Raw genomic sequence first — 27,155 nt, 5'->3', positions numbered from 1 at the left:
GTGCATCCCCCGCCACCCAAGAGGTGGCTGCCTGGCCCCCGGAGGAGAGGGCAGGGGGAGCCGCCCTAAAACTCAGCAGCAAGAATGAGGAAGCTGCAGCAGGAGGGGAGGAGGTGGGCCACCAGGAAGAGCGACCTGTTTGTAAGAGGGGTAGGAAGCACACTGGAAGACTGTCTGGGGAAGCCTGGAAAGGCAGGAAACGGGTCCGCGTGCCTGCGACGCGGCCATGCCAGGCTGCCTGCCCATTTTCAAAATGAGTGGGCAAGGACTTCCCTGGCAGTCCAGGGGCTAAGACTCCACGCTCCCAATGCAGGGGCCCGGTTCGATCCCTTGTCGGGGAGATAGATCCCACGTGCATGCCTCAACTAAGAGTTCGCGTGCCGCAACTGAAAGATCCCGCATGCCCCCGTGAAGACCCGGCGCAGCCAGAATAAATAAGTAATTTTTTTTTTTTTTTTAATGAGTGGGCTTCGGAATTCCCTAGTGGCCTAGTGGCTAGGACTCCACGCTTTCACTGCCGTGGCCCGGGTTCAACGCCTGGTCGGGTAACTGAGATTCCCGCAAGCTGTGCAGCGCAGCCAAAAAAAAAAAAAAAAAAAAACTGAATGGGCATTTGCATTCGTTGAGCTCCTACTGTACAGCCTCACATACACTGAGCATCAGAGAGAGAGAAACAAGTAAAATTCTGGCCCTGTCTGTGGGGACCTAAACATCCAGTTAGAGACAGAGTTGGCCTGGGGAGATCCAGACAGGTGACCAGGGCCCAAACTTCCCTCAGAATCCGGGGCTAAGAGAAGCCAGTCAAGGCAGGCCTCGTGGAGGAGGTGGCCTCAAAGCTATAGGGTGGATTTGGATCTGGAGAGAAGTGGCGAGAACAGTGGGGCCAAAGGTGTGGTTATGGCAAGGAGCTCAGCCTCCCCCAGAGACAGTGGGGAGAGGCCTCAGGGTGGCATCTCTGTCTCCAGGAGGGGTGTTGGAGCCTGGGGAGAGCCTGTCCCAGAAACTTTAACCCCAGACTCTTAGAAGTGACAACATCTTAGCAGTTTGGAATCGCAGAATCCTAGAATCAGTGATGTTTAGAGTCTGGGGTCTCTGCGTCCCACTCCTCAGAAGTCATCAGTCTTCCTGTCCACCCAATGCTGATACCCACTCAGCAGCTCTGGAATGCGCCCATCCAGGCTCTATGTCGGCCACTTACAGTGACGGGAGCTCACTACCTTCTGGGAGGGAAGGCAGACAGGGCTGTGCAGAGACTAGCGGCGGCCGCGACAGTGTCCCTGCATGGCTGCTGCCCCCTTGCCGGTCCTGCTCCCACTCCAGGGTCGGCAAAGAGAGCCCAGGCACCCGGAGGCACCCCTCTAAGTCCTGCCGAGCGGACAGAGACAGACAGAGCTATTCCGGTCCCGTGGTGCCTTCCAGAGGCCAGGAAAGGCTAAAATAGAAAGCAGGTCCCAAGGCCCTGCAGGGGATGTGGCCAGCCCTTGACCTGAGTGGGCCACTCTGGTACTGCCAAGGGAGCCACAGCCCAGGCCAGCCTGGGGCAGCTTTTGGAGGCCGGCCCGGGCCTCCAGGGCTTGGGCAGAAGGCTGCCTGCGGACAGGGCCCTCGACCTGGGAGAGACCTGGAACCAGCACTCCCCGCCCCGGGTGCGGGGCTTCCAGGATGTGGGGAGCTCTGCACCGGGCCTGGCAGGTGGGTTCCTGAAATTTCCTCAGAGGAAGCAGACCGGCTCAGCAGGGCAGTTTCAGGGCTCTGCAGGCCCCGGGCCGCTGCTGCCTGGGTTCAACCCCCGACTCCGCCCCTTCCCAGCTGTGTGACCTCAGGCCTCGCTTCCCCTCCATCAGACCAGGACGGTTACCAGGGTGGCGCCCCCACGGAGGGCCGTGTGGGGAACCCCGAAATGCACCCCTGCCCCACCTGGCCAGTCGCAGGTAAGCTGTCAGGGGAGCACCTGCCCAGACCTTGGGGAGGTCAGAGTGGGCTGAAGCAGCAGCTGAGCTTGGAGAGCCGAGCCCCACTCCTGGCCTCAGTTCACTCACCTGTAAGAGGTCGGGCCACCTGGGTGGGCGGACTCCACAGCCGAACTGGGCAGAGCCGGTGCGAATCCCAGGAGGGCCGGTGGGACCGGCGACAGGCTCCTGCCCCTCCGCCAGGCCAGGCTGAGATGTTTGACACAGGGAAGACGGCGCTACCAAGTGAGTGCTTCCTGTTCGGAAATTCTTCCTCCTCCGGCCGCCACAGCCCAGCCGGGACACATGCGAGGGGGTTGTACACACGCCTCCCAAGGGGACTCGACGCTAAGCAGGAAGCTGGGGAGAGGCATGTGTGTCACGCGTGAGCGTGCGGGGGTGAACCTCAGTGTGAGTGTGCGTCTTGTGCCCGTGTGTGTACACGCAGGTGCGTGTGTGCGTGTGCGTTGCACTGCGTCCTGCACGTGATACGTGTGCATACACACAAGTGCATATAAAAGCATGCAAGGGCCGGAGCAGGGCTGGCCCCAGGGTCTGGGTGTGCCGTAGGGATGGGGTGAAAGCGGACACTTGTATTTCAGGGCTGGGATGTGGAGAAAATGTGCCGTGGGGTTGAGAGGTCGGCCAGCTCCTCTCTGGCTGGGGACTGGGTCAGTGGCCTAGCTCTGGGCAGCAATTCCCACATCTGTAAAGTGGGATCGTAACCGCACCTACCTTTCAGGGCTGTGGTGAAAATGAGGTGATGTACTTGGAAGCCCTGAAACAGCACGTGGCAGGGGGTAGAGCAAGAGCTCAGGGTGCGACCCTGATGGGGCCACGGTTCCCTCTGTGAACGATACTCTGACTTTCTTTCCCTGAGACCTGCTACCTGGAACCGTGGCTCCTCCAGGCCTGCAAAGACTGCTGACAAGGCCTCCTCCTCCTGCAAGCCCTCCTGGGTTGGACCCACCCTTCAAAAACCTAGGGCTTCCCTCGGTTTCCTCAGGGATGACCCCAGCCCCCCCCATACCTCCCTGCCATTCCCACAGGGTCCCCTCCCCTCACTCCGTGGGGCCTCGGGACCTCTGCCAAGTCCCCAGGCCCCCCTTCAGCAGCACCAAAAGCCCCTCCTCCGTCTCACCCTAGGCTCGCCCAGGGTCAGGTCCACAGTCTCAGCGGACCCATGAGGACGGCTGCTCTCACAGTCCCAGACGCTGTGTTGAACAAATGATTAAAAAACCCTGCTCCGGTCACTCAGGCGGCCCAAAAGTTAGGGCTGCCACACGGAAGCCCAGGCCTGGTTCCCACCAGCATCTGCAGCTATCCATTTGCTGTGTGGCTTTAAGCAGGTCTCTGTCCGTCTCTGGGCCTCAAGTTCTCCACCTGTAAAAGTTGAAGGTGGCACAAGATGAGCTCGGAGGGGCTTCTGGGTAACAGATGAGACCTGGAAGAGTGGCTCAGGGAACTGAGGAGACAAAGCCCAGGGGCGGTGGTCCCCCGAGCTTCAGAGCAAAAGCTCCCACCACAGCTATGCTCTAGGCCCGTCCTCAGGGCCCTGGACATTTCCCCACAATGCAGGTTCCAGCTCTAGTTGGCCCGCCCAAACTAGCTCTGTGCATTTAAGGACACAGGGGTGAGGGACGGGTGGGCATCTGTGCCCATCTGCACCTCCTTCACTCTCCAGAGAGCCGGCCCGGGTTTCTCCAGCTCTCCCACTGGCGGCTGTGGGCCTAGGCTGAGGCCCCACCTGCGGCCTGTTCCCCACGTCTGCTGGGGCTGAGCGCTCCTGTGAAATGTCCCACGTGCAGTGGGCCGGACTCGGCGCTTCCTGAGAGGAGGGGACTTGGCCTGGGGCCTTTCACCGGCCACGCTGCCCCCACTTTATGGGGACACTCTGAGGCTCAGAGCACGCGAGCGAGGGGTCCAACCGGGCTCGAGCACAGGGCTGCCCAAGGGCCCTGCAACCCAGACACACAACACACACACACACACACACACACACACACACACACGGTACCCCAACAGCCTCCCCGGGCCTCCCCTGTGGGTGCCGGGCCCTGCCAGGGAGTCCGGAGCACAGGAGGGTGTGCGTGGCCATTGAGCCACCCACCCAGCCCCGGCTGCCACCTGTTTTGCCAGGATCACCCCTTCTGGGGGCGAGTCTTCCCCCACCACCCAGCTGGCCCGCGTCCCCTCCCCCGCAGCGCCCGTCGCCCCGCCTCACCCGGGCAGACTGTGTGGCCTGGGTCCCAGCACTGTTTACATCCTCCAGCGGCACCGGGATGAGGGAGGATGGATGAGGTCTGGCGCTGCAGGCACCAGGGTGGTGACAGCAGCGGCCTGGCTGTTGCCGCATGTCCCCCGCCTGCCCGCGGCCTCCCTGGGCTGCTCTGCAGCTTCTGTGGTTTAGTCCCTCAGAGTGGCAGGCCGCAGGGGAGGTGCATCCTGAGACACGAACGGTGGAGCCTCACAACCCAGCCGTGAGCGTGGGGGCTTCTGCGGGCTCGGCGGCCTCTCTGCCAGGCTGGGCTCCGGGAGGGGCAGCCCCACCCCAAACTGCTTGCGTCAGACCCACGGGAAGGGGTCTGACCCCGGACCCCAGACACAGACAGCCTGGCCTGACCCAGCCTGTGGAAGTGACAAGGGTGAAATTGTCCCTGTGCCCCTGTCTCCACTGAGGGCCACGGCTGGGGGTGGTCACCCCGAGCCTTGTGGGCTCCGGCACCCACCCCAGGCCCCCTAGGTCCTACAGAGAAGAGCCCCCTAGGGTGAGAGGTGCCCCCCGGCAGTACACGGCATCTGCTGCATTCCAGAGAATCTCCCCGAGGTTTCTTTGGGAACCAGCCTTCCTGTGCCAGCCTAGAGCCCCGCGGCCCTCAGAGTGAGTACGAGGCCTGGCGAGCCCTGCCAGTGACTCAGCGGCCGTGGGCTGCCTCCAGCTCATAAAACCTGACCCTCAGGCGGCCCAGCCCTCCGGCACCCTCCCACATCCTGGCCGCCTCCGGGCCACCCCCACCCCTTTCCCCCCTCCCCACCCCGCACACAAACAACACTGAATCCACACCCCCCCAGCGAGACCCGGGCTGCCCCTGCCTTGCCAGACAGGAGCCAGTGCCAGCCTGGGTCAGGACCTGGACGGGCCAGGGGCTCCTGCACCCCTCTGGGCCTCAGTTTCCCCTTCTGGGACAGATACGACAGTGTTCTAAGGAGACGACGGTAGCCTGTGGGCTCAGCCCCGCATTAGTGGGGAGCCCGGTTGAGGGGGGCGACGAGGCTGCTCCAAGGAGCGCCCTCCCCCAGAATCTTCGATGGCTCCCCACGGCCCTCGGGTCAAGTGTCCCATTCTGGCCCCCACGAGGGCAGCTATAACCCGGTGTGGCAGCCCCCCGCTCCCGCCCAGCTTCGGGGCTCCCCTGCCTTCCGCTCACGGGGACCCTGGCAGCTCCCGCCGCCCGAGGGCCTCCCCTGCCTCTGCCGCCCAGGCTGCCTCCTCCTGCCACCCCTGCCTCGGCTGGCTTGTGCCGCCCTCCTGACCCCACCCCCCCAGCAGGCTGGCCGGCGCCCTGCGGCACCCCGCTCCCTCCCGCTCGTGCACTGCAGCCACGTCCCCCCCGAGGCTCAGAGCGTGGAGGCCAGGGGCCTGTCTCCGGCCCCGTGTCCTCAGTGCCCAGCCCCGGGCCAGCTCGGTAGGTGCTTGGTCGAGGGGTCTAGGGTGATCCAACCGCATGAGTGGGTAGGAGCACAGAGATGGGAGACCAGAGGTGGCACTCAGGCCCAGGAAGCGGCATGTCACAGACTTGGCCCTGAGCCCTGCCTGACCTCGACCGTAAAACCCTGACCCCCAAGCCTCCACCCTGGTCAGGGTGTCTGTCTGGGGAGGGATGTCCCTCTCAGCCGCCACGTGCAGAGCAGGCCTGGGCAAGTGAGGTTTATGACCCACCGCCCCACCCTCCTGGGCTTGGTCACGTCCAGGTCTTTCCTGCGCACCCGACCCTCTGTGTTCCCACACGGTCACCAGCACTCACAGAGGTCATGCTAGGTCATGACGTGGCAGCAGGCCGGAGCATGGCGTCAGGCATGCGTGTGCCCCTCCGAGGCCACATCCACCCCAGGGACACACACGAGGGGACGCAAACAGAGACCCAGACAACACACGTTCGAGACCTCGGTCACGGGCGCACACCCCCACCCCCCAGGGCCAGAACAGGCAAACGGAACCGGAACCGGAGAGCAGCGCGGCAACCCAGACCTGCATCGGGCAGCCAGGATGGCCAGAGGCAGCCCGGGACGCCTTTGTCCCCCCCCCAGGCAGAAAACCGACGTGCGTGTGCCCCCAGCTCCTACAGCACACGTTGAGTGCCAGCCGAGCCCTCCAGGGCCCAGGCAGCCTCCCCGCAGAGGACATTGTGGGGGACAGAGTGCCAGGCTGGAGCGGCTGTACCCCTTCCCCTTCATGGGTGGTGCAGCTTCGGCTCTGCCCTCCGTGCCTCAGTTTCCTCCTCTGCCCGGCCGGGCCTGTGGGCTCCGCTGCCCCACGGCTCCCTCCCCCGGGGCCCGGAACCACGCTCCTCAGGGGGCCGGCGGGGGCGGGGAAGACGCCCGCCCCGCCCCCACCCCGCCCCCACCCCCGCTGCCTTTGCCCAAAAGGAGCCCCGAGCGCGGGCCTGACGTCAGCCCCCAGGAAGGCGAGGTCCGTAGGGAAGCTGCAGTAAGTGGCCCACAGAGCCGCAGCCGCGGCCGTCTCCTCTCCACGCGGGCGAAGGTGCGGTGAGTCCCCCACCCCCACCCCGAGCTGGCCGGGCCTCCCCTCCCTGAGATGAGATGGTCGGTGCCGGGGTCCTCACACCGCAGGCAGGCAGGCAGGCAGGCAGGCAGGCAGGGGGCAGGGGCGGAGAATGACCCGAGCTGGAGAGAACTCAGAGCCCCAAAGTGGCTTTGCGGTCCCACCCTGCAGGGAGCCATTGTACAGATGGGAAAACTGAGGGCGAGGGTGAGGGCAGCTACAGCTGACCAGGCCAAGCGAGGGGTAGGGGAGGGAGAGCGCCGCAGGGCTCGAGGGGGCATCCCCCCACCTGTGCTGCAGCGCTCCAAAGCCCCCTCCTCTGGACTTCCTTCCTTCCTTCATTCATTCAGCACTCTCACTGGTCATCTGCTGGGTGCCTCGATTTCCCCGTCTGGGCGGCCCCAGAGGTCAGGGAAGGGGCTGCGGTACCCCAGTGGCACTTGATGAGCTCTGGGACCTTGGCCACCACCATCCCCCAGGCTGGGGCAGGGCCGGGGGGTGAGGGATTTGTGGGGACAGGCTCTGACCAGGGCACACCTCCTGACATCCCATAGCTCAGGTCTAGGCCCCAGCCTGGCCCTTCCCCACCCCTGTAGGGCCGGAGAAACTGAGGCCCAGGGCCCACCCAGCCCCCTACGTGGACCTCGCAGCTGGCACTGCCCCCGCCTGGCTCGCTGGTGGTGCCGGCCCTGAGAAGGCAGCAGGAACAGGGTCCCGAGGGGGTGGAGGACCAGTTGGGAACTGGCCTGTGGCCAGGGTGCTGGGCAGGGCAGACGAGGAGCAGCTGTGTGTCCTGGGGCAGGACTGGGAACGGAAGGGACTGGAGGCGTGGTGGCAGCGGCTCACAGCCCTCGGACAGGCGGCTGTGGCCCTAACAGTGGCCGCCATGTTCTTCTGCCAAACTGTGGTCGCTCCCAGCCAGAGGGTTACCAGGGCACCACCTCCCCTCATGGCTGTGTGGCCATGGACAAGTTGCTGCCCATCTCTGAGCCTCAAAAAAAGCAAAGTCTGCTGCTTCTACAGCCCCGTTGTGTGGGGGAGGGGACCTGGGAGCCTGCGGGCTGGTCTCCTTTCGTCCTGCGGTAACCTGATGCGATGAGGTGGGTCTCAGCACACCCACTTTATAGGTGAGGAAACTAAAGCTTGAAGAGGCCAGAGGGGGGTCTCAGAATCATTCGTTTGTTCATTGAGCCCCAGCCCAGGCCTTGGCCCTCACGGCACTGCCGGTCCAGTAGGGGAAAAATCAGAAACAAATAAATATGGAGCTGTCAGGTGGTGGGAGGGCTGCAAGGCAAAGAAAGCAGGTGGAGGTGAGGGTGTGCGGGGAGCTGGGTGATCCGGGAGGGCCTCCCTGAGGAGGCAGCCCTGGGGCCTGAAGAACACTGGTGGACCCCAACTCTGCTCTGCCCTGCTGTACTCTGAACACAGAAGACTGTTCCCGCCTCAGGACCTTTGCACTTGCTGTGCTCGTCCCACTGCCTGGAGCACTGTTCCCCCAGGCCCTCCTGCTCCTGAGCAGCCAAAGTGGTCCCCCCAGTCACCTTCTAGCCCACTCCCCCCATCCTGCCCCTGACTGCGAGCTCCATAAGCTAGAGCCAGATCTGCCTGAGACCCTCTGTGCCCCCAGCACCGGGTTCAAGGCCAGGTCTGATGCCTCCAAAGCATGCGGTCCTCATTGTTCCTCTGACCTTGCCACTGGGCTGTGTGCCCTGGACCTCTGAGTCCTCCTCTGTACAGTGGCACATGGTAAACTTTCACTGACGTGGTGCAGGCAGGAGGGTCCACAGAGCAGAGTTCAAATCTCAGCTCCTCCGCCCCCAGCTGGGTGACCCCAGACAGGCCACTTAACCTCTCTGTACCTCAGTTTCCTCCCAGGCAAAATGAGGACAGCAGCACCAATGTGGAGCCTCTTGGGAGGAGTCATGAGACCCTGGGAGGGGTCCTCTCGGATGCAAACTATGAAGTGTGGGATTAGGGCTCTGCCCCAGTGGAGGGGCGTCCAGGGGCCCGGGGAGGACTGTGGGCGTGGGCACTGTTGGTGCCGGGGGCCTTCAGCAGGTGACGCAGGCAGAGGCGGCATGGCAGGCCGAGGCAACGGGCAGAGGCCAGGCAGGGGCAGCCGCAGATCCATGACCTGTGCCCCTGGGGAGGCTGGGTCGGGGGAAGCGCTCAGGTGCTGCAGCAGCTGCAACCATCAGGACCAGGTGAGGGATGAGCGAGGGTGGCAGGGTCGCCGTCTGGCCCCTGGCAGGACCCGCATGTGCGGCGACGCCTGAGGTTGCCCCTCCCAGGAGAGCTTGCGTTTCCATCAGAGCCCGGATCTCAGCCAAGGGCTCTCAGATGGTGGAAGGTGATGCCGAGTCAGCCACGGGGGAGCCCAGGTGCCCGGCACTCCACCCACACCCACGAGTGACCCCTCTCCCTGAGCCGGGTGGAGGGAGCCCTGGCCAGGGTGGGGAGCTTGATTCCAGCTGGCGCCACCTGGGACCTGCTGGGTGACCACAAGCCAGACTGGCCCCCTTGGGGGCCTCAGTAAGGTCCCAGCTGTCCCTGGATGGAACAAGCAGAGACTCAGACTAGCCAAAAACAGCAGGCAATGTTCTAAAGCAGATGCCATGAAACCAAGAATAATCAGAAAAGTAAACACGCAGACGGTTCCCCCAATAATGGCTATTTTGGCCTTGGAAGGCTGTGAGGGTCACCCCAACAGGGGCACAGGCATATGCAGGTACTCTGCGTACCCAGAATCTGATCGCCCACAAACCCCAGGTCCAGAGATGCTCACCCCTCCCTGGTCCCACCCCTGCCTGGGCCAGGAGCCCGTGGACCGGGGTTTGAGTCCCAGCTCCATCGATTTCACGCTGGGTGTCCTAGGGCCTGTCACTCACCTTTCTGGACCTCCACTTCCTTGTCTATAAAACCCACGACTGCCGTGTGGACGCAGAGTGCCTGGCATGGCGGCTGGTTCACAACAGATGCTCCAGGCACCTTGGTCAGGAGAAAGGCTGGGCCTGTCCTCCATGCCTGTCCCTCCCGGCTCCTGATGCAAAAGCAAAACACGGGATCTTGGGCCACACTTCCAGGCAGGTACCTGTTGCCCAGGGCTGAGGCCAGGCCCCCTGGCTGCCCTGGTCCTGTACATGGCAGCACAGGAAGCAGCCAGGCTGCGGACTGGGGGTCTGCCAGGCAGCTGGGCAGCCACAGAGGACACACTGGGGCAGCAAGGTGGTTTCAAGAGAAGCCAAGGAGAGGTCAGGATGCACCCCGACCTGACAAGGAGGGGAGTCAGTGTGGCCCGGGCCCCCCTCGCAGTTCGTGGGCAGGTGCTGGCACCCCGAGCCTCTGGGTCTTGGCCTGTGTCTCCGGGCACACAAGGACCCGAAAGCTGCAGGCGGAGGCAGCAGGGCATGATCCCCCCTCAGTGTTCAGTGGGGAGCTGGTGCGGCCCTCAGGCTGGATGGAGAGGGAGCCCCGGGAGGGGACAGGGTCAGGGGACTTGGGGACGGATGCTCATTCCCAGGGTTTGAGAGCTTCACAAAGGCTCTGAGAAGTCCTGCACTGAGCACCCGTGTGACCCGGGCCCCTCCCCAAGAGGAGCAGGCGGGCCCAGGCAGGCCTCCGTTCAGGCGGGAAAACAGGGGTCTCTAGCACTGCTGCTGTTGTCATTACACACCTTCTTTTGGGGGGGCACCTGCGGCCGTTTGTCCACCCAACGCCCCCAGCTGTTCTGAGCATTTCATTTGTTGGTTTGCTCGCTTATCCATTCAACAGATATCAATCCCAGCATCACAGATGAAGGAACTGAGGCCCTGAGACTTGAAGCAAACACCTCTGATGAGCCAAGGGGAGGGGGAGGGGGAGGAGAGGGGGGACCAACGGACCCCCGACGAGGTCAGGGTGACTGGGCGGGTTTCCCGGAGGAGGTGTTAACCCTGCTCAGCTGGGAAGCCTGGTGGGCAGCGAGGGTGGAGCCGAGGGCGGAAGCCAATTCCAGGTGCAGGGCCCTGGGACACTGGGTGGGCTGTAAAGGGGCTGGGCCAGGCGGGGAGGGCACCGAATGCCTGGGTGAGAAACGGGCCTCGCCCTGCAGGCCCTGCGGGGCTCACTCAGCGGTTCACTCAGCCAAAGAGAAAGCTGGATGCTGCTCTGCGCCCGGCTGTTCTGGGTGTGCTGGAGGAACAGACAGGAGCTCTGCCCCAGCCCCGACCCCACCAGGCCCACCCTGAGATGGAGATGCTCGCAGTCTGACGGGGAGGCACTGTGGGACGGTCCTGGGCTGGACGCTGCTGGGGGAGGAACACCTGGGAGAGGTACTGGGCCAGCCGCGGTGGAAAGAGGCTTCCTGAGGAGCTGAGGCCAAGAGGAATCCCTAAAAGCGGGCAGGAACACTGCAGTGGGGGAGGAGAAACAGCTTGGGCAAAGGCACGGAGGTTGGAGGGTGCCTGGGGCGTCGCCATTCAGTTGGGGCGCGAGGAGACTGGGGAGGGGGCTCCCCCAGCCTTGCTCAGAACCTGAGGCTTTTCCCAGCTAGGACCCCCGCCCCAGCAATCCCACCTCTGAAGACTGGTTGCGACCAGACGCCTGTGAGGAGAGCATATTAGGGAGGGGAAGACATCCTTCACCCCCCCATGCCTCCCCTAGAGGGTCTTGGAGCTCCAAGTCTGCACATCTGGGGGGGCAAGGGGAGACATGCCGCCCTCACCAGGCGCCAGGTGGCAGCAGTGGACCCCCACCACACCCTCCCGCACCTCTCCACACCTGCACCAGGTCCTCCATCTTAGCTAAGTCCCGCAGCAGCCCTGAGGGGCAGCATAATACAGCCGTGCCAGTCCCCACTCCGCACAAGTGGAGACTGAGGCTCAGCGAGAACCCCTGCAGGGTCAGAACCCTCACTCCAAGGCCAGGTGGGGCAATGGGAGGGAGGCCCACAGGTTACCTACGGCCAGAAGCCCCAGGGCCCAGCTGGGGGACCCCAGGCTAGTTGCTGAAGCTCCCTGTCTCTGCATCCTGCATCCTCGTTGATAGAATATGGATTGTGACCCCTCCACAATGATAGGAGGAATCCAGATGTCTGCCCCCAGGACCCCATGGGTAGGGGGCAGAGAAAGCAGACATATTTCTAGGGAGGCCAGGGGCTATAATCTTGTGTCAGAGAAAGCTAATTTATGCTACAATATAGAAAGACCTTTCTTATTTTCAGAGAGTTTTGCATTACAGTGGGCTAACTTGTTAGGTAGTGAGTTCCCCGTCCTTGGAGGAGTGCAAGCTGAGATTTTTTTTTTTTTTTTTTTTTTTTTTTTTGGCTGTGTTGGGTCTTTGTTGCTGCGCACGGGCTTTCTCTAGTTGTGGTGAACGGGGGCTACTCTTCGTTGCGGTGCACGGGCTTCTCACTGGGATGGCTTCTCTTGTTGTGGAGCATGGGCTCCAGGCGCACGGGCTTCAGTAGTTGTGGCACGTGGGCTCAGTAGTTGTGGCTCGCAGGCTCTAGAGTGCAGGCTCAGTAGTTGTGGAGCACGGGCTTAGTTGTTGCACGGCATGTGGGTTCTTCCCGGACCAGGGCTCGAACCCGTGTCCCCTGCATTGGCGGGCAGATTCTCAACCACTGCGCCACCAGGGAAGCCCCACAAGCTGAGCTTTTACACATTCATTCACTCACCCACTTGACGTATACTGAATGTGAATGTGCAGGCCTGTCCTCCAAAAATTCACAGGCTAGTGGGGAAACTGGACAATTGGCCAGGCAATGACAGAGCCACGGGTACAGTGAGGGCCCAGAAGTGGCAGCAAATCTACTTGAAGCAATCAGGGAGGGCTCTCTGAAGGAAGAGGCATCTGAACTGAAGAAAGCTGACAGGTGAATAAGAGGGTAGAGTCAGAATTATTTTAGTCACAAGTGACAGAAACTCCAAAGTAACTTAAGCCAAAGAGAGAGAGAACCAAGTCCCAGACCTCTGGCTTCAGGAAGGGCTGGATCCCGGTGCTTGAACCACCCTGTCAGGACTTAGTCTCTCCTCCTGGTGGGTTTCTTCTAGAGGAATACGGCCATCAGCTGACTGAGTCTCATAACCAACTAGTGTGGCAACCCCAGGGAAGAGAGCTGCCAGCAAAAGTCCCAGGGCTGGTAGTGACTGGCTGGGCTGGCCTCATGAGGCCACCTGTGACCAAGCACTGTAGCCTGGGGTTCCGTGTTCCAGGAGTCCATGTCTGAGGCTAGGAGCTGAGCAGCGCCAAGCCACTGAAGGACTTTATCCCACACATGGTGGAGGGAGGCTGGGACTTCCTGCCCAGAGGTCCCAAGGGCTCCTCCTAGCCTGGGAAGCACTGGGCCTGCGTCTCGCCGCAGTGCCCAAGCTGCTAGGATTCCACGACCATCCCTCTGTCCTGCTCCCTGGAAGAGCCCTCTAGAGCAGTCTTGCGGCCAGGACATTCCCAAAGGCGCAGGCATGTTCAAGCCTTGAAGTGCTTCAGAGCTGGAAGTACCCTCAGAGCCACCTGCCCATTGCGTAGATGGGGTAACTGAGACCTGGGCAGTGGAGGAATTCCTGACCGTTCCTCCCAAGACCCTAGTTTCCTCTGAGAAGGGCGGGAGGGGAAAAAGGAAGGAAGAGAGGTGCAGGAGGAGGGAGGCCCCCAGGGGCCCAAAGCCCTGGGCCCCACCTCCTCCCCTCCCGCACAACTGCACTCCAGCTGTTCAGTCCACCCAGGACCAGCACTCGCCCTTGGGGCCTGGGGCTGTGCAGAGTCCACTCTGCAAGGCCTGCCTGCCCGCCCTGCCGTCCACCTGCTGCCGTTCTCCACAGGACACCCCCCTTCCCTAACCCTCACCTTTGTTTCTTATACTCAGCCCATCTCCCATCCCCCCACCAGCCGAAATCTTCTCAGGACCCTTCCAGGGCCACGTCTTGACAATGTGTCGGTACAGCCTCAGAGATGGATTCCAATTCTGCCCACTTTACAGATGAGGAAACTGAGGCTCAGAGACTTTTAAGGTCACAAGCCGGTTCTGAGATGGGGCCAGGCGTTGGGTGGGGCATCCAGGCCAGAGTCGAGACCCTCAGTGGCTCTGCTCCAGTCCCCCCAACCCACTGTGTGTCTCCCCCTCTGACCCTGAGCCCCCAGAGAGCAGGTCCGCGTGCCCTCCGCTCTGCCCAGGGAAGGGCCTGAGCGTGGGTGGGCGGAGCAGGCCAGCATAGTGGCTGGTAGATGCGTAAAGGCTCCCAGCCTGGGGCAGTTTCCAGACCCTGCGCGCAGCACGGTGCTGGCACTACGAGGACGTGGTCCCCGCCCACTGGGATCCAGCCAGCTGACCCCCGCTGCAGGGTTCGCTGCCCCTCAGCCAGGACCAGGGCACTTGCCAGGAACGGCGAGGGGACAGGGCCACGCCTCCACCCTCAGACTGGCTTCCTCAGGCTGTGGAAAGCACCAGTGACCCCATTTAGCAGATGAGGAGAAGGCTCACTGGCTGGCCAAGGTCCAGGCTCGAACCCAGGTGTCTGGGACTCTTCTGCTTGCCCACCGCCTGGGGCCCATCGAAGGGCCAGGTCTGTGCCGCCCCACTCAGACGGGGTGTGAGGGCCAGCGTCCGGCTACCCCCACAGAAGAGCAGAGGCTTCTCTCGTTTGCCCTCATTCCAGGCTACATTTAGAGGGGAGCAGGGCGGAAGGCAGGCGGGGAGTGGGTGCCCGCCGGGCACCTGCCGGGGGAGGGGACCGTTGCCTGGGTGCCCGCCCTCCCTCAGGCCCAAGGACCCCAGCTGTGGGCTCGCCCTAGGCAGACCCAGGTTCGAGTTCTGGCCCGTCCCTTCCAGAGCCTCGGTTTCCTCTGAGTGAGTGGAGGAGGCCAGGAGCCAGGTGGGTAAGGAGGTACCATCACCAGTGCCTGGATCTGCAAGGGAACCCATGCCCTGAACCCGCTCGGAAGCTGCAGAAAGAAGGTGCTGTTGTTACATCGCTTTGCGGGCAGGGGGGCCGAGGCTCAGAGAGGTCAATCAACAGCCAGGGTGACCCCTCGTGGGTGGGGACCAGCCCCCAGCCCGCACCTCCGCTGGTTACTCTCACCGTTCAGGCGCTCCCCGCAATGCGGGCCGCCCCCAGCCATCACCGGCTGTGACACCCCACACCACACTGAGCCCCATCTCCCCACGGGCGTGTGGACAGGCCCAGCCCGGGCTGGCAGGTGCGGGTATGAGGCCCTGGGCGTAGACAGGGGGAGGAGCGGACACGGAGGACGCGAGAGCCTGTCAGCCCCAGACCGGAGGGCCGGCGGCACCACGGAGGGCAGGGCTAGTGCTGAGAGCATGGAAGGCGGGCGCTCTGCCAGGGGTCGGGGGCCCGCGGGAGACCTCGCGCTTGACCAAAGCAGATTCAGGGGGTGGAGCCTCGAGGAGGACCAGGAGCTGAGGCAGTGGAGACCACGGGGGAAACCGAGGCCCAGAGAAGGAGTGTCCGCCCTGAGGCCGTGTTGGGTGGAGGCAGCTCAGCCCGGACACTCCCAGCCCAGTGCCCTCCCGGGCCTGGATAGCCGAGCGCCCTGGACCGCGGATCCCCGAGGCCATCAGCAGGCCCACCTCCACAGGGCCCAGGGTCTCACGGTTTGAGTTCCTCATCTTGCGAAACAGAAGGGGTTGTGAGTAGATGCCCCCAGAGAGCGGTCAGTGAATACTCAGATCAGTGTGTTATCACCGCGAGAGGTGAGGGGCGTGCTGGGGGTGGCGAAGCAGGGTGGGGTGGCGGGGGTCTTATCATACAGACAGAGACGGCCCGACTCAGCAGAGAGCAAAGGGGAAGAGGTGGTGGTGTAGAAAGCAGGGGGATGGGAGGGCCCGGGCTGTGGCCGTGACCTGAGCTCGGCCTCGTGAAAGATGCCAAGGTTCCTTGTGTTCCGGGACCGACCTCAGTGTGTGAGCAGGGTCGGTGCCCGGGGTGGGGACCAGATCGGGCTCAGACTCTCGGAGCCGAGAGTCACGGTGTGCTCGGCTGACGTCCTCTGTCTTCACCTGCCTGGCCTCTGGGGCGTCCCGCGCACCCCCCTGCTCTGGAGCCCCAGGCGCGCAGCCCTGGCCCGCAGGCCCCTGCAGCGAGGTGCCGGCCAGCGTGCGAGGCTGTCCCCGGGGGGTTTCCTGGGAGGGCAGGCTCCCCCGGGCCCGCCTCATCCTGGGACTGAATGCCAGGGGAAACCTTCTGTGGTGTTTATTATTTGTCTCTGATTGTCACTCGGACGCAGACCTCGCGCAGACACATTGGAAAACCGAAAAGCACGCAGAAGGAAATTCAAAAACCTGTTTGCGCGTGTCTGGCGTCAGCTCCTCTCTCCCTGGGCCCTTCCTCCCGGGGTTTTGCCGGGGTTTTGCCGAGGCATCGTGTTTTCCACAGTAGAGCAGGGACGCGGTGGGAGGCATCCCTCTCCTTCCTGGGGGACCGCGGGGGCCCACGCTGGCTGAGGACGGAGCCCACAGCCCCGAGGCACCAGGATGCCAGCCCCACAGCCTAGCCTCGTCACCTCCCATCGCCGCTCCCAACCCCTCGCGCCCACAGGTCTCTCCCTGCCCCGGCCATCGCTCTCGCTCCCTGTCTCCCTGAGCTGCCGTTGGACAAACGCATCCGAGGACCTGTGTGTTAGGGGCTGGGGACACCGGGCAGAGGACAGCCCTCCCAGAGGACCCCGTGAGCTGAGGCCCGGGACCACTTGCACTGGAGGTGGCCAGAGGGCCCGGACACAGTCTGGGGCAGCATCCGACCCTTCCGCAGCCTTGAGAGTTAGCAGACGCCCAGGGCCGGTGTCCCAGAGACAGAGGCTCAGCCGATGCCACCCTCTCTGAGCTGGAGGATAGAGGCAGCCGCCTGCCCTGCCAGGGGCTCCCTCCCGGCCGGGTTGGGACCTGAGCCTCAGCTAGCAAGAGGTCCCCTGCTGTGCCCACCCCCTCCAGGCTGGCATTCAGTCCCCAGCCCCCCAGCAGGCACGACTTCCACCGGGTGGAAGCTGCCAGAAGGAGGAGCCTGTTGCTCAAGGATGTGCAGTAGCCGTCCAGCGGGGGTGGGCGTGAGGCCCGTTCACAGCAGACGCCTCACTTCGCTTGGTCGCCAGGGAGGGGGAGGGGTCTTCCCTCCCCTTGCGGGTGGGGGAGGGCACACGGTGCCTGGGATGTCCCATGTGCCCTCCCCTCCTCCCTGCTTCTCCCCAAAGCCTTCTCCTTTATCCTGAAAAAGACAGAAATGTCCTTATTTGGAGGACCAGCCTGGCCCAGGGCGGGGGTGGGAGCCTGTTAACCCTTCGTTGATAAACAAAGGGATAAATCTCGCTCGGCAGGAACAGAAACAGGGTGGGCGGCCCCAGCCCCAACCTGCCCCCACCGCAGGGTCTGGGCCACCAGGCCTGGACCAGGCAGGGAGCACAGTGTTTATTTAACTCACATCTGCTGTGCTGCTGCAGCTGGGACCTGGCTCCAGGCTCGAGCCCCACAGAGCCACCCCAGTGAGCCACCCCACGTGGGCCTCCGAGACAGCAAATGTGGCCACCTCTCAGGGCTGGGGAGAAACGCGTGACCAGGGGGCTGACTCCCAGCTCCCCAATCCCAGCCCCTTGGGCCCTTATGAGGACCTTCACCCAGGGCATTGACCTGGTGCCAGCCTTGCAGGAGGTGAGAACAGATGGGTGGCCTGGAGGACAGGGGCTGTGTCGCACCGGTGCGGGAGCTGTGGGCCGGGGTGACCGTGGGCACGGCTCTGTCCTAGCAGAACTGTGGTTTATTTGGCACCAGCTAAGGGTGCGCTGAGCACTGCTGTGCTCGGTTAATCCTCCCAGCAGCTCTCTAGTCCCAATGATATAGATTAGGACGTGAGGCACAGAGAGGTTAAGCGACTTGCGTGAGGTTGCACAGCGAGTGAGGAAGAAACTGGGATTGGAGCCCAGGCTCAGACGCCACACACTTGGCCCATCATCTTACCTGTGCCACACCAGTCGCCTTTGTCATCTTTCAGTCCCGGTGACAGTCTTGCAAGGCTTTTCACCTCCCATTACAGCAAGGAGCAGGCTCAGAGCACTAGCGTTCTGCTAAAGCTCCACACTGGCAAGTGCCAGGGCCAGGCCAGGCAAAGGCACAAAGGTGGGAACATTGGGGTGCTGGGTGGGCCGACGAGCCAGGTGAGGTCCAGCCTCGGGGCAGGGCTCCAATAACCCCAGGGTAACCCTGTCTCCTTCCTTCCAGGCCCCGGGCGTGCGCTGGCCGCTGTCACACCCTCCGCGTCTTCCGCAGGGCCCTCGGCCATGGCTGCCCCCAATGCCACGGCGGCGGCAGCAGCGTGGGCTAACGTCAGCGTGCCGGAGATGCCCCTGTTCCACCTGTTTGCTCTGCTGGACGAGGAGCTGCACGCTGCCTTCCCAGGCCTGTGGCTGGCGCTGATGGCAGTGCATGGCGCCATCTTCCTGGTGGGGCTGGTGTTCAACGGGCTGGCGCTGTACGTCTTCGGCTGCCGCACCCAGGCCAAGACGCCGTCGGTCACCTACACCATCAACCTGGTGGTGACCGACCTGCTGGTGGGCCTGTCCCTGCCCACGCGCTTCGCTGTCTTCTACGGCACCCGCGGCTGCCTGCGCTGCGCCCTCCCGCACGTCTTTGGCTACTTCCTCAACATGCACTGCTCCATCCTCTTCCTCACCTGCATCTGCGTGGACCGCTACCTGGCCATCGTGCGGCCCGACGGCTGCCGCCGCTGGCGCCAGCCTGCCTGCGCCAGAGCCGTGTGCGCCTTCGTGTGGCTGGCCGCCGGCGCCGTGACCCTGTCCGTGCTGGGCGTGACGGCCAGCGGCGGGCCCTGCTGCCGCGTCTTTGCACTGACCGTCCTGGAGTTCCTGCTGCCGCTGCTGGTCATTAGCGTATTCACCGGCCGCATCGTGTGCGCGCTGTCCCGGCCGGGGCTGCTGCGCCAGGGCCGCCAGCGCCGCGTGCGGGCCATGCAGCTGCTGCTCACCGTGCTCGTCATCTTCCTCGTCTGCTTCACGCCCTTCCACGCCCGCCAGGTGGCCGTGGCGCTGTGGCCCGACGTGCCACACCACACCAGCCTCGTGGTCTATCACGTGGCCGTGACCCTCAGCAGCCTCAACAGCTGCATGGACCCCATCGTCTACTGCTTCGTCACCAGCAGCTTCCAGAACGCTGTCCGTGGCCTCTTCCGCCGGCGTGGAGCGGAGTGCGAGCCCAACAGCTGCGACGTGGTCGGCATGCGCAAGAGCTCCAAGGACTCGGCTCACCACCACATCCTGGGCGCCAGACCTCGAGCCCTCACCCAGGCCCTGGCTCACGGGCCTGAGGCTTAGCTGGTAGGACTTTGCAAGGGGGCCAAAGGTCAGGGCTGGACTGGACATGCCAGGTCAGGGACAGCACAGATATCTGCTCTACCCGGGTGGCAAATTGGGTTCACCTGATCCATTGGTGATGGCTGCCCAGTGCACTGCGTGGAGGAAATGTCTAAGGCCACTGTGCTATGATTGATTAGCAAGGTCTGCCATGGGCTCTAGATAGGATGTGGTGGTCTGAACGCTGATAATTTGCCATCCCTCAGGTAAATATTGTGTCCATTGAAAACTCAGAGGGGTAGCCAGGAGCTGCTTCTCACTTGGACCGCTCGGCCTCTAGAAGGGCTTCCTGAGAAACATGGACAAAGATGTTTCAGACACTGGGAATTTCAAAGAGGGTTAAAAAGATAACCTGAAGAGGTTCCCTCCCCACCCCTCCCCCACAAAGAGAGAAGAACAAGAACAGAAAGGAAGTGTTAGAGGACACAGATGTTATGTGAGCGGACGTGAAGGGTTCACGTCTGCAGGGCCTCCATTTGAGGCATCCATAAATCACACAGAAAGACAGCCTGACACCGTGGGGTGCTTTGCTGTGAGTACTGTGATAGCTGGGCTGACACTCGAACCGGAAACTACCCTACAAAGGGGAGACTGTTTTCCACCCACCAGCCACGAGGAGGAGGCTGAGTGGCACGTACAGGTGCCATGAGTGGGAGATGGCCAATCAAAACTCAGCCCCACCTCCTCCAACATCCCCTTGCCTGCCCCACGGGGACCGCTCAAATCTCCCCCAAGCCCCCCACTTTAGGAACCATCTTGGAAGACCCTGCCCGCTGGCCCGGGAGGGCAGCAGGCTCACAGCCCATCCGATGGATGAGAAACCAAGGGCAGAGACACAGAGACTGGACCCCAGGCCTGCTGGCCCAAGGCCACCGTCTCCCCACACTCAGATCCCTTCATTCTCCCTCTCACCTGGCTCAGCATGCCTCCCTGCCTTTCCTGGGGAGGGAGCATTTCACTGGCTTGGGCCTCTGCTCACCTCCTCTGAGCTGGACTCCAGGATAGCCTCTGCGTGCCTTCTAGTCGAACATTCAAGCTCCCATGAGCCCTCTCTAGACTGCTCATGGGGGGAGGGCGTCTGTTGTGAGAGAGGGGCTCTGGGCGTCCCAGGCACCTCTAGCAACCAGGCTCCACCCTCTCACGTGGCAACCACCACTGAAACTGGTGAGATGGCATCTGGGCCCCAGGTTTGCCCTTTGTCTGCAGGAGGAATGCCCTACATGGGACTTCCCTGGTGGTCCAGTGGTTAAGACTCCGCAGGGGACATGAGTTGGATCCCTGGTCAGGAAACTAAGGTCCCACATGCCGCACGGTGCAGCCAAAAAAAAAAAGTCCTACATGCTCGGTGGCTCCAGGCAGAGTATCCTGGCCCCGAGTTCAGGGCCCTAGTGCAAGGCCTGGTTGGGAGGCAGAAAGGCCATTTATATCCCCATGTTACAGACAAGGAAACTGAGGCTCAAAGAGGGAAAGGACCTTGCCAGGGTCATAGAGTACCCAGGTACTGCAAGACAAGTACTATCTGCTGGAGCCTTGTTGGGGGGGCCAAGGTGGGAGATGCTGGAGCCCGGGGGAGTCCAAGGCCTGCTCAGTGAAGTGGTAGGGAAGCTGGACCCAGGGTTGCTTCCTGGGCCCGGGTGCTCAAGAAGCAAGGGGTGTGGTTGTCAGCATCAGGACCACCATCCTTGGCCTTGACTGGGTGCCGGGCACAGTATGGAGCCACCCCCCACCTCCCAGCTCAGAGACGGGCCCAGAGCTCCACGGAACAGAGGACGGGCCTGGCTCTTGGGAAAGGAGGGTGCGGGAGTGGGTTGTCTGTGCCAAGAAGCCCACGGTGACAGCGATGCTGACCCCAGGGAGTGGGACTTACGGTGGGTTTTCAGGCAGGGAGGCTCTGACTGAGCTTTGTCTCCCCCCGGCCTGCAAGCTGGCACCTGGGCAGTCACACAGCGGAGGAGGGAAAGTCAGTGGGAGGCGTTTGTCCCAGCCCAGCACCACGTGTGGGCTTTCCTCCAGGGTCAGCAGCCCTGATTCTATCCCAGGTTCTCACTCTAATTTATACTAAAGAGTGAGTGGCTGACTTGAGCTGACTGCTGTGCTTGGGGATGGAGGGGTTGCAATTCTTCTGGAACAATCCCTTCCTCAAGGAGGAGGGCGGTCTCTAAGGTAGGTGAGCCAGCGTGGATCTCGGCAAACATTGACTGGGCACCTGCTGGGTCCCAGGTCTGTTGGGCCCCGCTTCACACCCAGCGTCTCGTTCATCCCCACCATTCATGGAAGTAAGAGCCCAGGGCAGAACTGGGATCCAGATCCAGGGTGGCCAAGCCCCCTCCCCTTGTCCCACATGTGAAATCCCACCATCCAGCCTGGGTTCCTCAGGGGCTGGAAGAGCCGTGGGGATAAAGGAGGCCAGGGCCCGAGGGAGCCTTCCATCACCCCCCAGAGCTGTCTGATGGCCCCCATGCAGAGCCCTCGCTAAGTGGGCCTCAGTCTCCCCCACTCTCCACTCCTCTCCCTCCTCTCCGTGGCCTTGCAGCTGGTGGGCAGGGGGCTGGGTGCAAGGGATTCACCACACGTGACCCCACAACTTCCCCAGACACTTGCTTCCTCCTCCTGACGGCTGGCTCCTCCCCACTCCCTCCATGGGGACACAGGCCCAGGAGCCTCCAGAGGCCAGACTGGGACTGTCTTTGTTCCCACAGGGGCCAGAGTGTGAAGTCTCTGCAGTCCCCTCCACATGGCCTCCCTTCCCAGATTTTTGAAAAGCCCAAGTGATGTGAGGTGGCTTTTGTATTTATATCTGATGTAAACATTCTCCTTGACGAGGAATCCTCGTCCTGAATTAAAACTGTTTATTCCCTTCATGCCCTTGACTCAGCGCCCTGGCTGGCGGGCAGGGGTCGCCGTGGGGCACTGAGCCAGGTGGGGGCCCCCTCGTCCCCCCAACTTCGCTCACCATCCTGTGGTTGGGGACAGTGGGCTCCACTGTCGTGGGGTCGTGGTTCTGCCATCACTGCTGGGGGCAGGCACAGGGGCCTCTGAAGGGCGAGGGTTGGAGGGGATGCAGGTGGTAAGGTGTGGGCCGTGGGTGGGCACAGTAGCCGGTTAGGGGCACAGACCAGCAGAGTGACGGGTCCTCGCCCCAGCCTGGTCCCAACTCCGCCTGCCCTGGGAGAGAACATAGGCGTGGGCAGGGCAGCCAGCCTGTCCACAGCATCCAGTCAGATCACCCAAAGGTATGATCTGGAGGGAGAGGGAGATGTGTCAGCTGGTAGCCGCCGAGGGAGGGACGATGGCACCTCTACAGGGCGGGCTCACGAGGCAAGCGCCGCCGAGCTGTCCGTCTTCTGAGCTTCCCCATAAGCCTGGGTTGTCACCCCCATCTCCCAGATAGGGAAACTGAGGCTCTGGGCATCCGGCAGGGGCCTCAAACCTGAGCCCCCAGGCCCCCAGTTCCTGCCTCACACGCGGCCCAGGAAGCATGGGATAAGAAAGGCATTGCCTGGGTGGGGCTCGTCACTCTCGCCGTACGGCACCCTCAGAGGCCGCAGGCGCCTAGAGGTAAATATTAGGGCCTGGGCTTCCCTGGTGGCGCAGTGGTTGGGAGTCCGCCTGCCGATGCAGGGGACACGGGTTCGTGCCCCGGTCCGGGAGGATCCCACATGCCGCGGAGCGGCTGGGCCCGTGAGCCGTGGCCGCTGAGCCTGCGCGTCCGGAGCCTGTGCTCCGCAACGGGAGAGGCCACAACAGTGAGACGCCAGCGTACCGAAAAAAAAAAAAAAATTAGGGCCTGTTTAGATTAAGCTCCATTAATAGCAGGAAACGTCCCTGGGCGCCCGCCCCGGCTTCCTGGACGCCTCTGATGCCTGAGCAGAGGTGGCGGCTCTGCGAGATGGCTGTCCCACCCTCCTGTCCTGGTTTACACCCCACACTTTTGCCCACCCCCTGCCTCTTCACACTTCTGCCCTCACCGCCTCCCATTTCTCAGCCCCTCGGGAGGCTCTCAGTGCCCCTACCCCCGGACGCAACCCCCCCCAGCCCCAGACAGGGGAGCTCAGGAGGCAGGTGTGAGAGGGACCCTTGAATGAGGTGAAGACCCCCATGGGACCAGTCACCCCTCACATCCTCCCACCCACTGGGGCCGACCCCATGCCCGAGGGGTCCCTGTTCCCAATTCACAGAGGAGAAAACTGAGGCTGGGCGATGCAATGGGACCAGTCCAAGGCTACCCCATGCCACCTGAAAAACGGAGCTAGAATGCCCCACCCGGACCTGCCTGACCCCAGGGCCAGTGCCACCCCCAACCCCTGACCCCTGGACAGCAGCCAGGAAAGCCGTGGGCCAGGGAGGTCAGGGACCAGTCAGCTGAGTGTCAGCCAACAGGAGGGCGCCCCCAGGTGCAGGAAGGGGGCATGGTGGGGGGACTGGGGAAATGGCCCCCGCCTTCCCCTGCTACCGGCCTGGGCCGCTGCCGTCTCCCCGGCTTGCCCACCACCCCAGCCCCGCCATTTCCACTTGACCGCTTGCCCCTTGGGGCCTCCCCAGCCTCCACTGGCAGGAGGAAGGCACAGGGCTCCCCAACAGCCTCCCCGGGGGTGTCCTGTTCTCTTCTGTGTCTTGGTCTCAGCAGGTCCACCGCCCAGCCAGTCTGCCCAGGACCAGCCCTGACTGTCCTCCTTGCAGGTCCCTCCCTGTCTGCCCGGCTCCCCTGGGGCCAGCACCTACCCCACTGCAGGACAGACCACATGGCCCAGCTGTGCCCTCCGGACTGGATGCCTGCCCCACCGGTGCCCTTGGTCCCTCGCTGATCCCTCAGGGACTCCCCACCCACCCACCTACCCACCCCCATCATCCTGGTTCTTCAGATGATGTTGACGCCCTGTGCTTTGCACTGAAGCATCTTCTCTGCAGGCCCCCGGGAGTCTGCAGCCTGGGGGCACAGCTGGGCAGGTGGGAGCTCAGAGCCCCCCACCACACCATGTGGGACCAGCCACGTAGGGGCATCCGGGAGGACTTCACGGAGGAGGAGGCGTTCAAGGCTCTCCCCTCCTGGTCCTCACCTTATCCACCTGGCTTCCAGACCCCTCGGGCTGGGCCTCTCCTGAGGTTGTGGTGCTGGGAGCTTTTCAAGCATCCAGTGCCCGATGGGATGGCAGGGCCAGGGCATTTCACCCCCATTTTACAGATGAAGAAACTGAGGTCCAGTGGGTGCGTGGACACAAGCCCATGCACTGGGACCATGCACGCAGGTCCCAGACTAGCTCATCTGCTGATTTGCTGACTCTGGGACCCTTCCGAGCATTGGCTCTGCCACTGCAGATGCCCCCCAAACTGAGACAGCCCCCATCCGGCTAGAGACGCAGCCTAGGAGTCCCTCCAAATCCCCATGAGACCGCCACACCCCTGCCCCTCTCTGGGCTCCAGTTTCCTCATCCGTAATCCAGAGCTCAGAACGGCTCCCTGCGCTGTTAGACCCTCAGTACCCAGGTCAGCAACGACTGAAATGTGGGATATGCTCTGTGTGTGTTTATGAACCAACCTGGGGCTCTGTTCCCCCTGCCCTGCAGCCCCTCGGCTTCTCGGGCCCCAGTCCTGGGCAGGGAGGTGTCCTCACAAGGCAAGGGGTCCCCAGTCACACCACAGGGAGGCCTTCCTGGGGCACCCCGGCAGAGTGGGGCCCTGACGGCAGTCAGGTGTGTACCCCAGGGGTCCAGGCTGCACCAGTGGCCTGGGAATCGTTTCATGGAGGAGTCCTGGGACCTCCAAGGGTCTTCTTGCCCCACCCACCCCCACGGGTACGCCTCCGAGTGTCCTGCCGGGGATTGAATGTCAAGTTCTAGTCCACAGGGGTGAGGTCCTCCAGCCTTGAGCAAGTCACACGCTGTCCCCGAGACTCAGTTTCCTTCCTCTCTGTCATGGAGGATAATTACACCCTCTGCCTTCAGGTGCAATTGTGAGAAGTAAACAATTGTGTGCGTGTGTGTGTGTGTGTGTATGTTATGTGTGCATGTATTGGGACATGTGTGTATTTGTTGTGTGCATATATTTGTATGTGTGTGCACATGCGTATATTGTACATACATATATGTTGTGTGCACGTATACATATTTGTGTATTGTATATGTGTGTATGTTGTGTGCAAGTGTATATGTATTTGTTGTGTGTGTTGTGCACATATGTGTATGCATGTGTTGTGTGTGTGCATTGTGTTCTATGTGTGCGTGTATCTGTGTACAGGTATGTTGTGTGTGCATACATTGTATGTATTTGCGTCTTCCCACGGTGCTCCACGGCATATGGGATCTTCCCGGACCGGGGCACGAACCCGCGTCCCCTGCATCGGCAGGCGGACAGACTCTCAACCACTGCGCCACCAGGGAAGCCCAATAAGTACTGATTAAAGTGAGCTAATGAGAGCAATAGGGCTTCCCCGAGGAAGGTCCCAGCACGTTCATTCATTTTCCTTCATTCTTTCAACAGCGTCCTTTACCTTCTTGTGCCAGGTATGACCTGAGGGTCTCCCTCCCAACAGGACATCTGCCCTCCCCTCCCGGGCACACACGCACACACTGGTCACAGTGACTGAGACCCCTCCATCCTCACTCATCCCTCTGGGAGAAGCCCTGTCTTTGAGCTTCCCCCTGATGCCTGCACCCATGGTTGGGGGGGGGACACATCTGGTCTCAGGCGGGCAGGATGCCTGCGTTCTCTCTCGGAGCTGCCAGTGATCTTAGGCCAGCTCCTCCCCGCTGGCGCAGCCCCTCTGGCTGATCCCCTGGCAACGCCGGTTGGATGGAGGCGTCTGGGAGCCTGTGGCCACCAGGTGGCGCTGCTGTCCCGGAAGAGGCGCCCGAGGTGTCTGCCGCCAGCCAGGACCAAGGAGGGCAGGGACCCTCCTGATCACCGCTGCCACCCGCCCCTCGGGGCGGTGGCCCCAGAGCTGGCAATCCTGGAAGGCTGCTCAGAGGAGCTGCAGCTTCCTGACCCTCCCGGAGAGAAGAGTGACACTGAGTCAGGAAGCCCCTGACCCCTTCAACTCGGCCACCTTCTGGGCAGCCCCTCACGCCAGGTCTGTCTCCCCACCCGCCAGAGGGGAGGCCAGGCGGGGTGATCGCAGAGGGACAGCAGCAGACAGTGAGCCAGCCCCTCCCTGCGGGCTGTGGAACGAGGCCTACGACTGACTCCATGACGCGCGGGGACGGTGGGCTCTGTGGGCTGCTGGGGCTCCCCTGAGATGTGCCTCCTCTTCTGGTGCGTGATCTAGGGGAGCTGAGAGCCCCCCACGGCCATACTAGGGCCCCAGGTGAAGAACCTCATTCACCATCTCACGAGCCCAGAGAGGGTCGGACAGCTGCCCTGAGTTACACAGCCTGGCAGCGGAGACTGCTGTGTGGCAGGAGAGAGAAACGCGCCCAAGGGCTGGGATGTCCAGACAAGCGGTGCTCTGTGTTTCCAACAGCAGCGCTGGCACCAGCTCCAGGCGTCAGGGAAGCAGGAGACAGACAGATGGACAGGCGGAAGCCAGGGAGACACTGCCCTGGGCATGAGTCGCTTGGTGGTCCCTGGACCCTCTGCTTACGCAGAAGGGACAGGTCCTGTACTGGACACAGAGGGGAGTGACCAGCAGGCACTGGCCCGCCAGCTGAGGCGTGGCACTGCCCATGCCTCACCTGCGCACCAAACTTCCACGCAGTGGTCCGCGTCGGGGCGGGCTGCAGCCCCCAGCCCGGCTCACAGGAGGGCAGTGTGTTCCCGGGGCTGGCACAGGGCCTGGATTCCTGGAGACGTCAAGTGGGACCGGCCTCCCCCGACGTTCCCCACCGGGAGCCCCAGGAAGCTCAAGTCGAGGGCCCCGGGGCCCAAGACCCCCAGTGGGCCTCCCGGAACAAGGGCCGACCACCCCTCCCTCAGAGGTGCTTCCCCTTCCAGATATTTCCTCCCATCTAACCACCCACTCGGCCTGTGTCCCCTTCCCGGAGCTCCTTGCATTCCCCCAAATATCAGGTGTTCGCTGGGCTGGAGAGATGGACACATCCTAGGACCCTGAACCTCAAGTCTGTACACCAGGACCTTGA

The 27,155-nt window shown here is 62.7% G+C and overlaps 1 protein-coding gene and 1 long non-coding RNA gene across 5 annotated transcripts; one reads left to right on the top strand and one right to left on the bottom strand.

The window, feature by feature from the left end:
* Positions 1-442: 442 nt before the first annotated feature.
* On the bottom strand, positions 443-4,841 carry LOC136792850 (uncharacterized). 2 transcript variants are annotated; one of them, XR_010837355.1, is made up of 4 exons: positions 4,174-4,841; positions 3,091-3,332; positions 2,040-2,309; positions 443-565 (listed from the first exon to the last, which is right to left on the bottom strand). It is a non-coding gene; the product is annotated as an uncharacterized lncRNA (long non-coding RNA). The 2 variants fall into 2 exon arrangements; XR_010837354.1 differs by lacking the exon at positions 443-565 and having other exon boundaries at positions 603-2,309.
* Positions 4,842-6,619: 1,778 nt separating this feature from the next.
* On the top strand, positions 6,620-21,944 carry GPR20 (G protein-coupled receptor 20). Of its 3 annotated transcripts, XM_067018111.1 has the most exons (3): positions 6,633-6,711; positions 17,936-19,047; positions 19,290-21,944. In XM_067018111.1, exon 2 carries the CDS (start codon positions 17,995-17,997, stop codon positions 19,042-19,044), a length of 1,050 nt encoding a protein of 349 aa, XP_066874212.1. In that variant the 5' UTR covers positions 6,633-6,711; positions 17,936-17,994; the 3' UTR covers positions 19,045-19,047; positions 19,290-21,944. The 3 variants fall into 3 exon arrangements, with proteins under 3 accessions (XP_066874211.1, XP_058899013.1, XP_066874212.1); XM_067018110.1 differs by having other exon boundaries at positions 6,620-6,711; positions 17,936-21,944; XM_059043030.2 differs by having other exon boundaries at positions 6,620-6,716; positions 17,936-21,944.
* The last annotated feature ends 5,211 nt before the right edge of the window (positions 21,945-27,155 follow it).

Source organism: Kogia breviceps, chromosome 17, assembly GCF_026419965.1.
Source record: "Kogia breviceps isolate mKogBre1 chromosome 17, mKogBre1 haplotype 1, whole genome shotgun sequence".
Classification (NCBI taxonomy): domain Eukaryota; kingdom Metazoa; phylum Chordata; class Mammalia; order Artiodactyla; family Physeteridae; genus Kogia; species Kogia breviceps.
This window is presented reverse-complemented; position numbering and strand designations above follow the sequence as displayed.